This window comes from Microtus pennsylvanicus, chromosome 2 (assembly GCF_037038515.1).
Source record: "Microtus pennsylvanicus isolate mMicPen1 chromosome 2, mMicPen1.hap1, whole genome shotgun sequence".
Classification (NCBI taxonomy): domain Eukaryota; kingdom Metazoa; phylum Chordata; class Mammalia; order Rodentia; family Cricetidae; genus Microtus; species Microtus pennsylvanicus.
In genome coordinates this window covers 30,927,616-30,939,668 of record NC_134580.1, presented here as the reverse complement: position 1 = coordinate 30,939,668, position 12,053 = coordinate 30,927,616, and the positions used below count along the sequence as shown (strand labels likewise).

The following is a 12,053-nucleotide window of genomic DNA, read 5'->3' as shown; positions in this document are numbered from 1 at the left end:
TGTGAGAGCATCATGGTGAGCACCATTTTCTTAATCTGTAACACCCACTGCACACACTGCAAACATTGGATCAGAATGACTGAAGCACACAGAACAGCAGACACTGACCCTCAGCTGCAGCACCCACTGCACAAACTGCAGACACTGGATCAGAATGACTGAAGCACACAGAACAGCAGACACTGGCCCTCATCTATCTGCAGTGCCCACTGCACACACTGCAAACACTGGATCAGAATGACTGAAGCACACAGAACAGCAGACACTGGCCCTCAGCTGCAGCACCCACTGCACACACTGCAGACACTGGATCAGAATGACTGAAGCACACAGAACAGCAGACACTGGCCCTCAGCTGCAGCACCCACTGCACAAACTGCAGACACTGGATCAGAATGACTGAAGCACACAGAACAGCAGACACTGGCCCTCAGCTGCAGCACCCACTGCACACACTGCAGACACTGGATCAGAATGACTGAAGCACACAGAACAGCAGACACTGGCCCTCAGCTGCAGCACCCACTGCACAAACTGCAGACACTGGATCAGAATGACTGAAGCACACAGAACAGCAGACACTGGCCCTCATCTATCTGCAGTGCCCACTGCACACACTGCAAACACTGGATCAGAATGACTGAAGCACACAGAACAGCAGACACTGGCCCTCATCTATCTGCAGTGCCCACTGCACACACTGCAGACACTGGATCAGAATGACTGAAGCACACAGAACAGCAGACACTGGCCCTCATCTATCTGCAGTGCCCACTGCACACACTGCAAACACTGGATCAGAATGACTGAAGCACACAGAACAGCAGACACTGGCCCTCAGCTGCAGCACCCACTGCACAAACTGCAGACACTGGATCAGAATGACTGAAGCACACAGAACAGCAGACACTGGCCCTCATCTATCTGCAGTGCCCACTGCACACACTGCAAACACTGGATCAGAATGACTGAAGCACACAGAACAGCAGACACTGGCCAGGTTAAGTCTTCAGCGCTGTACAATGGTTCACAAAAAGCCAGAGGCCTTTGAGTAAGAAGACAGCAATTATTGGAGTTGGAGCAAAGCAGGGAAGCCCTAGTGACCCTGTGGTGGTTTGAGCAAGAATGATGACTTCCTAGGGTCATAATGGCTCTGCTTGGGATTAGGTATGGCCTTGTTGGAGGAAGTGTGGGTTCTCAGCATCTCTCTCTTCCTGATGCCTATGGATCCAGATGTAGAATTCTCAACTACTTTTACTACTATGTCTGCCTGCGTGCTGCCGTGCTCCCCAGCATGAAAATGGCTAAACTGCTGAAACTGTGAGCCAGCCCGAATTAAATGCTTCATTTATAAGAGCTGCTGTGGTCATGGTGTCTCTTCACTGCAATAGAACACTAAGACAGAGCCCCCCAACTGATGCTAGACTCTCACAGTTCAGTGTTTCATGAAGAGCAAGTGAGTGGGCAGTCAAGCCTGGCACTGTCTTTCCCATGTGACTGACTGCTAGGGATTTGGTGAGGACAGCCCACTGTGATTCCCTAGCTCATAAGAGGGATTTTGGAGTTAGGATAGTAACAGAGGTCACTCACCTGTAGGAACTTGGTAAACCTGCTCACTGGTCTTCTTCCCTCCAAGCGAAGTGTTGGCAAATCTGGGAGCTAGTGTCCCATGACCCCACAGGACAGGTGATAGCTAGACCCCCTACTCTGGAGAGCATGTGTATCCCAAGAGGCCTGAACAAGGTCTCTTTCTTCTTATGAATAGTGCAAACCACTCAGAAGCCAGTCCCAGTGACGGCCACCCCTTTGCCTGGAGCAGACTCTGGGGCAGGGAGGCCAATCCAGTAATGCAGCTGAAATGCCAAAAGGCAAGAAGATGGGGGAGCCATGCTGAGACCGGAGGAGGTGTGGGGAACACAGAGAGCTGGCTTTTGCACCCTGCACCCCTTCCCTCACCCTGCCTCTACCACTGGCTGTGTACAATAGAATCATCTTCCCCATTTTGCAGGTGAAGAAAGTCAGGCACCACTGGGGCAAACTGCTGTAGAAAGAGATGGGGCAGGCTTGCTGCTGAATTGACGGCTATAGGCAGGGCATCTTCTGAGGGGTGCAGCCTCCCAACAGGTGCGTCCCTCTATCAGAAACACCTGACAGTAAGGGTCAGCGTACACGGCATGTGTGGTGGGCAAGTGGGCAGCGTAGCATCCTGCAAGCATGTGCCCGTGTACCCCTACAATTAAAATCACCCAAATGTAAGCAGGAAATACTGCCTTTGGACATGACTAGGTAACTGAATGCAGCGTTACTGCATCTCTTAGGCTCGTAAACCCAGAAGGAAACTGATGATCACAGTCCTTCACAGCCACGCCTTCTGGCTTTTTAATTTTTTTATTTATGAGTATGGGTGTTTGCCTGCATGTATGCCTCTGCACCACTTCCATGCCTGGTCCCTGTAAAGGCCAGAGGTGGGCTTCGGATCCCCTGGAATTGAAGTTACAGATGGAGGTGAGCTGCCATGTGGGTTGCAGGAAAAGCAGCTAGTGCTCCTAACCGCTGGGTCCCACAGCCCTGTTCTCTACAGCGCCACACACACCTTTCTCCTCTGCCCGAGCTGTCAGGACCCTATACTGTGGCCTACAAAAAAAGTGGGACCCACAGCACTGTCAGGCTTGGTAATCATTTTGGAAGTGCAGAGACTAAGCAGAGACTCCCAAAGCTGGGAGCTGCGGGGGCTGAAGTTGGAAGGATCTGGAGGTGGTAAGGCTGTGAGAGTCTGGGCAAGAGCTCAAATGCAGGGGGAACATTCTAGAACCGGGTGGGAACAAGCTAGCTGGAGGTGAAGCCTGGCAGCAAGTACTGCGCCATGGCCAAGGTGAGGCATGCTGGCAGGTGATGTTCAAGCATGTTCTGGCACCTGCGCCCCTCCCTGGGGCATTTCTCCAGCCATGGAGAGCGTCTCCTGGGCTCGACTGCTTATTCTTTGCTGTAGAATGCTGATCCTGTACAGGTGCTGGAACAGAACATGACCAGGAAAATGAGTGCTGACCCCAAAGGATAAAGTTGACCTGTGATCATCCTTAAGAGACAGTGTGTGACCCAGTTCTGACCAGTGCTGTGTGGGCTGCTTCTGGGGCCCTCCTCATTATTTAAATGAGAGGTGGAGAGGACGAGAGAGGTAAAGAGAGAGAGACGGGAAGACTGCCTATCTTGCGTGTGGCAGTGATCTTGGCTAATGTAGCTCCTACTAGTTTCAGAAGCCATCTTCTAACGGTGAAGCTAAAAAAGGAAGACGCAGCAAAGACCTGATGCGATCAATGCTGAATTAGTCTAGGAGCCCTCAATCTCTGTGTTTATCAGTTCTCTCCGCTGCTACAAGCCAGGTCCTTCCTAAGGACATTCGACTTATCAATTAATAGACTCTCAAACCCTGGGTAGGGAACGATGATGCCCGCCCTCTGGAGCTCACGACATCAGAGCTGGCTGTCCTGCAAGAGCAGCTTTTCCAGCAGTAGCACTACAGAGCACAGACCAAGCACGCCCAGGAAGTAGGCAGAGGGCATGCGCACAGTGGAGGAGTGGGAAAACAGCCAAAAGACAGCGAAAGTCTGGGAGCTGGGGAGTCCTAGGCCTACAGACTCCAGGCCCAGCATGGCTGACTCTCACCTCTCTGAATATCCACACTGGATGCTTCCAGGAGATAAGTTTTTTTGTCATCCAGTCGGGCATCCTTGCCTGGCTTCCCACAGCCCCTTTTCTTTCACTCCCCCACTGGCTGTTCCTACTCCACCATGTCCATCTTCCCCTTGTCCCTAACCGTTGAACTGTGAAGTTTGAGAGTTAAATCAACCAAGTGCCCCCCACTCTCCCAGAACCAACCTTTAGGAGCCATATTCTAAAATCTGTATTTTGAGGCACTGGGTAGTGCTTAGATATTTATCTCATAGTCCAGGGGTGTCTTCAAAATAGCCCTTTCCTTTCCTGCTGGCTCTAAGAGAGGCCCAGTAGCCTGTGCCATGGCCTAGCTGTACGCATTCTAGAGGCTCAGGACAGCACATAGGAGCCACAAAGCCCCATATGCTGCACCCTTGGCAGAACCCTCCCCCAATCCTTTGTTCCACTATCTTCATGAGTCTTCTCCACACGACCTGAACTCAGGCTTAAAAAACAGCACAGAAGCAAACAGTTTATACGGACTTTATTTGTCGCCCAGAGAGGTGAGCACACACAAATGAGGACAGGCGGAGGGCTAAGAGATACACTGTCACAGTCACCTGCCCGCCATAGACAGACCAGAACGGGGGTCTTGTTTCTAGCACACACTGCTATGGGATAATCACAATGACACATTTTATTCCCAGTTCTATTTACACCATGGAGTGTGGTGAGGGTACACTTCTTACACTAAAAATATAGACTTTGGAATTTCTAAAACAAAATATCTGCTTTTGCATGAGACCTACTAGAGAGAACATAGAAATGGAGGGGAAAGTTCCAGCACCTCGAGTCGCCCTGTCTGTGGGAAGGCTGTCCTGCTCTCCACGGACACCATCAGCCACTTCTAACCAATGACAGACAAGAGACAAGAGGCAGGCTTAGCATCTCAGGAGTGGAGAGGGGCAGAAGTATTTTGGCTTCTCTCACAAAAGTATCAATTGCACATTCAGGTTAGTGCTTCAGGTTCCAAGGCAATCACACAAGTAAAAGCCTGCTGGAGAAGTCACCCATATGCCTGTTAAGCAATGCCCAGGCCAGCCAATTGTGCCTGGGTTTAGGAAGAGGTTGTGGGAGGGTGGGGGGATGGGCTATGTATGCCTCCTGCTCTGAGAATGGCAGCTAGGGGTAAACACTCCGTATTCACAGGAAGTGGGTTAGATCTGGGGGAGGGCGCTATTCCTTCTCTCTTGGGAGGGAACAAACCCATTCCATTCTTCTGAGCACAGAATCTCCTCTAAGGACCCAGTCTGGATGGCTCACTTCTGACGGCTACTGAAAAGACTCCACTCCTTGCGCACACTCAGAACAGCAATGGTTACTTCATACCTGCTTTGCTTATAAAAATTATCCTCATTTCTGGCCACAAAAAAGGCAACTGAAGAAAGAGTGTGACTGGGTCAGTCATTCATTCTCTATAATTAATGCCATGAAGACCAAGGGCATGCCAGGTATGGTGGCGCATGCTCGGAACCCCAGTGCTGGGGAGGCAGGAAAACTGCCGCAATCTGACGCTAGCTTTGTCTACACAGTGAGACCCTATCTCAGAGCAGGAGTGTCGGGGGGCACCGAGAATCACTCAAAAATAGTTAGAGCAGAAATTTGCTTCTATTTCAATTTTGAATGTGTTTTCCTGCCTAGAGCAAATGTAGATCAGTACAGATGAACATGGGTGCTTTGGAACGCCTAGAGCTCCTCAACATGTCATGTGATCAGTACAGATGAACATGGGAGCTTAGGAACTTAGTGCTCCTCAACATGTCATGTGATCAGTACAGATGAACATGGGAGCTTAGGAACTTAGTGCTCCTCAACATGTCATGCCAGAGCATAACCATAGAGGCCCTTTTCTGAGAGGCAGCAGCAGCAGCTGAACTCGAAGCCCTGGTCACCTCAGCTGCTGGTGCTGTCAGGAGCTGGTCAGGGTTCTTTCCACAGAAGGAACTTGAACAATGGCAGGAAGAGCTGAAGGAGAGAAAGAAATGGTTCCAGGAAAGCCGAGGCAGAAGAGGCAGGAGCGTGGGTGAGGTCTCGCCCATCCAGCCAGGGCTGGCTAAAGGGTCTCCACTAAGAGAACACTCGGCGCAGGGCCTGGGAATGTCCAGCGAGGATGGTGAGGGCCACAAGGGACAAACTGGCCTGACCCCACAGCTTAAGAGCCCAGGAAGCTGAGGACAAGGTTTCACAGTCAGGAGGACCCAGGGATGAGTCCCAGCACCCACATGGATGCTCACAATGATCTGTAAATCTGGGTCCAGGAAGTCTGATGCCCTCTGTTCTCTTCAGGCCCCGGGCACACATGTGGTACAAAGACATACATGTAGACAAACACCCACACATATACAGTTAAAGTCCTAGGTGAAGGTACTGTCACTCTTTCAAAAGACCTTCAAAGACACTGGCAAAGTCACAGGGGAGACAATATGATAATGGTGTCTCTGATGTTCATTAAAGACTAAAAAATCCCAGGGGTCCTAGACCCTAACCAATCCTACGCTTCAGTATACGAACGATGGGTCACTAGACAGGGTACAAGGACAATCCTTGCTTCCCTGACTGATGAAGGAGTCTGGAGAGCTGGGCAGGTGGAGGAGAAAGTGGGATTAGGAGCTGTTCTTTAGGATGAGCACAAACCACAGACTGTCCAGAGGGGAGGCTGGAAGGCTGCCCTAGCCTTTGGGCAGGCTGGGGACTTAGTCGATGCCAGATTTTTATCCGGCGTTTATAAGAAATTTAAAAGTCCCATCACCAACAAAGAGAAACTATGACTATTCACATTGTCTTCGGGGAAGATATGGCTACTTTCTGTCTACAAAAAAGGCAGGTTTCATGAGTGAAGGAGACCTGGGACGGGGCTGTGGGTGGTGAAGCACACGGCCTCCTGACCCTACCCACGCTGCATGTGTGTTAGGCAACCAAACACACTGGCAACCGCACAGTGTATCTATCTCTTCAGGTCTTCACCTTCTCCCTGAGAGTCGTCAGGAAGCGACCCTAGAGCCAAGGCTTCACTGCCAACATGTTCTTGAGTCTCTGCCTCCCTCCACTCAGGTCACATGGCCAGCTGACAGCACCAGAGTGTCAGGACATTGGCTGGCAGCTGAGAGCTACCCTTTCAGAGAACAGATGACCACTTCTCTGGTCCCAGCAAATGTTGGCATGAGAAAAAACCAGAGGTCCCACAGCTACATTGCTCAGGGTTAACAAAGGCAGCCCCCCCCCCCCCCCCGCCAGGGCGACTCAGCATCAGGGCTTGGGAAGAGCCACTGTCCTCAGCGACACTGCCACTGACTTCGGTGCAGGATGGGCACCTCACACGCCTGCCTCTCAGGTGCATGGAGGCCAGAGCAGGAGGTGAAGCAGTCACCAATTTCCCTACACAAAAGGTTGCATGAAAATACAGGAGGAAAAAGATGGGGCAAGAAAAGGGGGGTGTTCCCAGGGGACAAAAGCAATGAAAAAGAGCAGCCATGAAGTTATCAAGAAAGTTTTCCCACTGACAGGCTGCTTCAGAATCATTCCCAGATGGGAAAGGGTTACAATGATTAGATCTGCCCTGAAGTGATCCGCTCGGGAAATTTGGCTCCCAGAGACTTTAATGCCCACTGATTTCTGTAGAACCTGCCTGCTCCAGTACGGAATACCTGAGAGCAAGTCAGGGCTGCTGCTGAAACAGAACAGACATCTTCTGTGAGTAGAGATCAGACAAACCAGGAACAAAACCCCTATTTCAGAGGACGTCAGGATTTGAGAGTAGGGTGGCATTCATCCACCAGGCACAGAGCATCAATGCCTGCCACTATTTTACAAAGGGTATCTGCTCTGCGTGCCTTGTGTCTGTCCTGTACCAATTGTTAAATATATTGAAAATCATCTTTGCATCAACAGGACAGTGGCCCGCACAGGCAGGGAAGTGGTGGCGACAAGGGTCCCCCAACAGCAAACGCCTTCAGAGAGTAAGCAGATGCCTTAATGTGCCGTCAGAGTCTGGGGGTGCAAACCGCATCAAATGGTGCTCGTGTCCTCACCCAGGGAAAGAAAGCACACGCTGTGTATGGGGAGGTCTTGTTACAAAGATGCCGATGGAAAGCCAGCAGGACCAGCTCGCTAGTCACTCTCTGTGCACAAAGGAAGGGGAGGTCTACGAGCGCTGGGGCCGAAACCCATGACGGTAGTTGTAAAATCACTCACATACTTTGACACCAAGTGCCCAAACTGACTTCACCACTTACAGTTCATTTCTTAGCATGGATTTTTATATCTGAGATGCAGAACTTCTGTCAACCAAAAGAAATCTGTGTGACAAGGAAGCCACGGGGCTGAAGGCGGCTTTGGTCCATTGAGTGATGGTGTTCGCTACCAAGGCAGCTAAGGAGATGTCGAGGAGCACTGTGCTGTTACTTCTCTAGGGTGAAGTAACAATGTAGCCTCAAGAGACAACAGCAGAATGTCAAACAGTCCCACAAAACAGCCAACAACAACCCCAGAGCCACCTTTTGACTCATAAAGAACTGCCACCGAATCTTTCCTAAAGGGCTACAAAATAGACCTGACACCAAACCCCAGGCTAGGAAGTCTGCCCTGGTCGCGTCAGTCACAGGCTCCTTCTCTTTCTCTAGTTTCAAGGGAACCCAAGAAAAGATGTTCAATCCCCTAATGTTGCCGACTTCTCTGAAGCCTTCCTTTAGTCAGCTAAACTCTTGATCTCACACTTGGCCCTGCATCTTCCAAAGGTCTGCTGACATCGTGTTGTCTGAGAATTGATACAGATGACCCCAGGTCAGCGGCATCTTGCCACTTCTGGTGGTGGCCACTGTTGATGCCCGGATGGTCGATCTCAGGCAGCAAACCTCCTACAGTGTCTGGTCTGACCAGCACCCCTTTCAAGTAGAGATGGAAGGGAGGCTGCCCTTGAGCTGCAGCTGACAACAGCCCAGGAACCTCCCTTCTTAGCCCCTCTTACCACCCCAAGCCACCGTTCATGAAGAGGGATCTCATGAAGGAATCCTTATGACAGAATGGACTCATGTGGCTTCTGAGGCCGGCAGAGAGTACAGGAGAAAATGTCTGAAAAATGGGAAGCTGGCTCCTTAATGGTGGCAGTTCTGAAGAGGAAGAAGAAAGAGGAGAGGAAGCAACAGGAGGTCGTCCTGCCGGTGGTCCTGCCGGTGGTCCTGCCGGTGCTGGCTGCTGGCTGCTGGCATGAGGGTAGCTGGATGTCTTCCAATGCACACTGAGCGACTGAGCCATGGTGGCATGGCTTTGATTGAGATGACCAAGGACAGGGCCTGACTCAGCCTGGCTTCTTCTCCGAGAGACTCACCAATTTCTCGAAAACCAGAACTTCTCTGAGGCAACTCATGGCCCAAATCTTCCACCCCAGCAGAGTCTCAATTGAAGAGGCTGGATAACAATGTCACAGTGAGACAAAGGGACACATGACATGCTCCTGCTCTCAACACAATACTTTGAAGATGCCACCACAACTTGGATCTAGCTATATTTTAAATTCATTTACAAGTAGACTAGTTCTAAACTAAAAATAACCACATGTGTTATACATTTCCACAGCTGCCTGGATTTTCCTCTGAGAGAAAAAGATTCTGTGTTTCACTTGCATTGAACAGAGATCTGTTTTAACCCACTCAGGGAAGAAGTGGCGGCACACACTGGCAGCTACGACCCTGGGAAGCACTCGGTTGCTCCCCAGAGTGACCTCACTAGTACCCCCACCTTACCACTGAGTCAAATGCCAGAAGCGGCAAAATGCCAAGTTAAGCCCGGAAGTAGGAGCAGGACCAGCTTTCCCAGTTCCTGATTTGTTTGTTTTAACAAAACCTGTTATCTATATCAAGACTCACATTTTTTGCCTTCATTTATCTGAGGACTTAGATGTAAGTGGTGTTTAGGCTAAAATTCTAACTTATATACATAGCATTCCTTAATGTAGGCAAAGATACCTCTGATCCTTTCATTTTTCTGATTAAAACTGATCTATGCTATTGTTAAATGACAGAGAAATTTCTTTGCAGAATATGAAAACTGTTATGTTTAGCAAAATTCTTATTTCAGAATCTAAGTTAAATGGGTCAAAGTTTGAGCCAATATTATCATTATTATATTATTTATTAGTGTTAACAGGCTTTTAGCAATTTTCCAGTTTGTGTGGTTGTAGTAATCAGAGACAATCTTTAGGTTCTGAAATGAGAAACTTTCTCCAAGTGAATTAAAGAAACTAAACAGGTAAAGCAAATTTACATTCCAAAATAATTAGAGCCTGCCTTTGGGACCAAAGTAAATGGGCAGCCCAGAACAGCCCGACTTTTCAAGTATTTGGGAACTTTGTGTTTTTATTTCTCTTATTGTACAGTTAGCAATAGTTTTGTTGTTTACCAGGGAAATCCAATCCTACAAGTAACCTACATCTTACCTTTAACACTACTGCCATTTCAAAAGTCAGAAGTAAATAAAAATGAAAAATTAGAATTCTCTTTACCTTTTCTCCTTTGTATTTCCAGAATTTATACTGAGAGCCTTCCAGACTGTGGTTTTGGGCATTTCATCTGATATATTAATCTCAGAGGGGTCACATCTGAAATAAAAGCTTAGGCAGTGAATATCAAACATGTAAGTACAAGACACACCCTAGTTTCCCGTGAGCATCACCCCACAAGGAGGGTGAGCGGCTTGAGCATGGAGCTGGGTGGTCCGTCTGCAGCCAGGAGAGGCCAGGGCAGGAGGGGCAAAATGGTTTTGAGCAGGGCTGCGTTGGGGTTGGTGCTTTCAAAGAGCTGACAGAGGATGCTGCCACTGTGGCTGTGGCGGTGTGGCAGGCACTCTTGTTCGTTCTCATTTACATAACAGAATCTCTTTCATTATAGTTTACAAAAGACTTCCATACTCTATTAGCTTAACAATCACAGGGACAGAGATGAATAATCATAATACTCATTTTGAAGGTGTAAAACCCAAAGTTTTCTGGGCTAAGTGTCCATCAAAAGTTAAACAACTGCACAGAACCAAGACCCTAAACACAGCCCCTGGTCCTGGAAAACCCCAGACTACTCTAGAACCATCTATGGGCCAGACGGTCTCCTGAAAAGCAAAGAGAAGTAGCGGCATCCCACAGGAAAAGGAGCCATGATCCTGCTTCGCTGCCAGACATCAGAGCTGACGGTCTCTACCATATAAAACACAGACGCCTTCTCAGGGACCAAAGATGAGATTCCCTGCTTTATCTGCAATCTAAATCACAGCTAATTCCCGGGATCTGGAGGTGGTGGCCATGAGGCCTCTTCCTTCCTCCTGCTGTCCTCACCTCCAGGCTCCCACAGCGTAAGTATGCTGCTCCCAGACAGACGCGGACGTCAGAGCAGTTGGTGCCCTGTGTTTCGTGGAGAGCAATGAGTTTGGTAGAGAAAGGGGCTGAGACACCAGCAAAGGGTTTGTCTGGGCTTCAAGGTCAGTGTCCTCTTGACTCCCTGAACTGAAAATGCTATAGCCCACATTGGAGTGAACTGTCTCTTCCTGTCCCCAAAGTCAGCCCCCAGTGCAGGCACAACATGCCCACCAGGCTGAGGAGCCCCCCGGAAATGATAACATACCCTACTGACCTTAGGAAAGTGGACGAGAAGAACACGGGGTTGAGAAGCAGAGAGGTCCCGCCTTAATCCTGAATTTGTATTAGCAGCTTTGTAACCCTGGCACATTTCCTAATCAGTTTTCTCAGTTGTTCAAAGCAGCTAATGACCCTTAGAGGACTGTTGTAAAGACTGGTGGGGACACAAGCAAAGCCTCTGTCCACCCGGACACGGCAGAAGGCACCGGGGACACTGCCTCCCTGACTCCCAACTCTACAAAGTGGGGCACGCAGCAGGCGTTCAGAACACAGTGGAATGGAAAGCTGCTTCCACGAGGTGGGCCAACTTCTCGGCTCCTCAGAACAGCAGCAGGATTGTGGCAGGAATCGGGCAGCAAGCTGTGGTATCTGGGGGCTTACCTGAAGTTGCTGTTCTTGCCAGGACTACTTAGCAACTTCCTGCTTTCGAGCGGGAACTTATCACCCCCTATTTCCAACATCTTCTCAGCCTCCTAGAAGAAAAGGGGACCTTATTATTGTAAGGTCCAAAGAAAATTCTAACTCCCCGAACTCCAGAAGGCCATGCATATGGCCAGGAATGAGCCTGGGTTCAGCTCAAGCTGGACTATATATAGGGTTGCTACAAGCCTACACGCCAGCATCTCTCAGGAACCTGTGAAATTGGTTTCCGCCTGCCAGAAAGGGTCACTGCCAGTGGGTATACCTGTGGTCGCTAGCTGCTGGCAGTTCACAGGCCTCCCTC

At 49.6% G+C, this 12,053-nt stretch overlaps 1 protein-coding gene across 1 annotated transcript in view; it reads right to left on the bottom strand.

Moving 5' to 3' along the window:
- Nucleotides 1-4,178: 4,178 nt before the first annotated feature.
- Nucleotides 4,179-12,053, bottom strand: part of Slc4a8 (solute carrier family 4 member 8) — a 147,236-nt gene continuing 139,361 nt past the window's right edge. Inside the window, exons 23-26 of the mRNA XM_075960704.1 lie at nt 11,711-11,802; nt 10,208-10,303; nt 5,504-9,114; nt 4,179-5,445 (exon numbers count right to left, since the gene is read on the bottom strand). Of these exons, the coding sequence (XP_075816819.1) occupies nt 9,102-9,114; nt 10,208-10,303; nt 11,711-11,802 (201 nt within the window). The 3' untranslated portion in view covers nt 4,179-5,445; nt 5,504-9,101. The remainder of the gene's footprint in view (nt 5,446-5,503; nt 9,115-10,207; nt 10,304-11,710; nt 11,803-12,053) is intronic.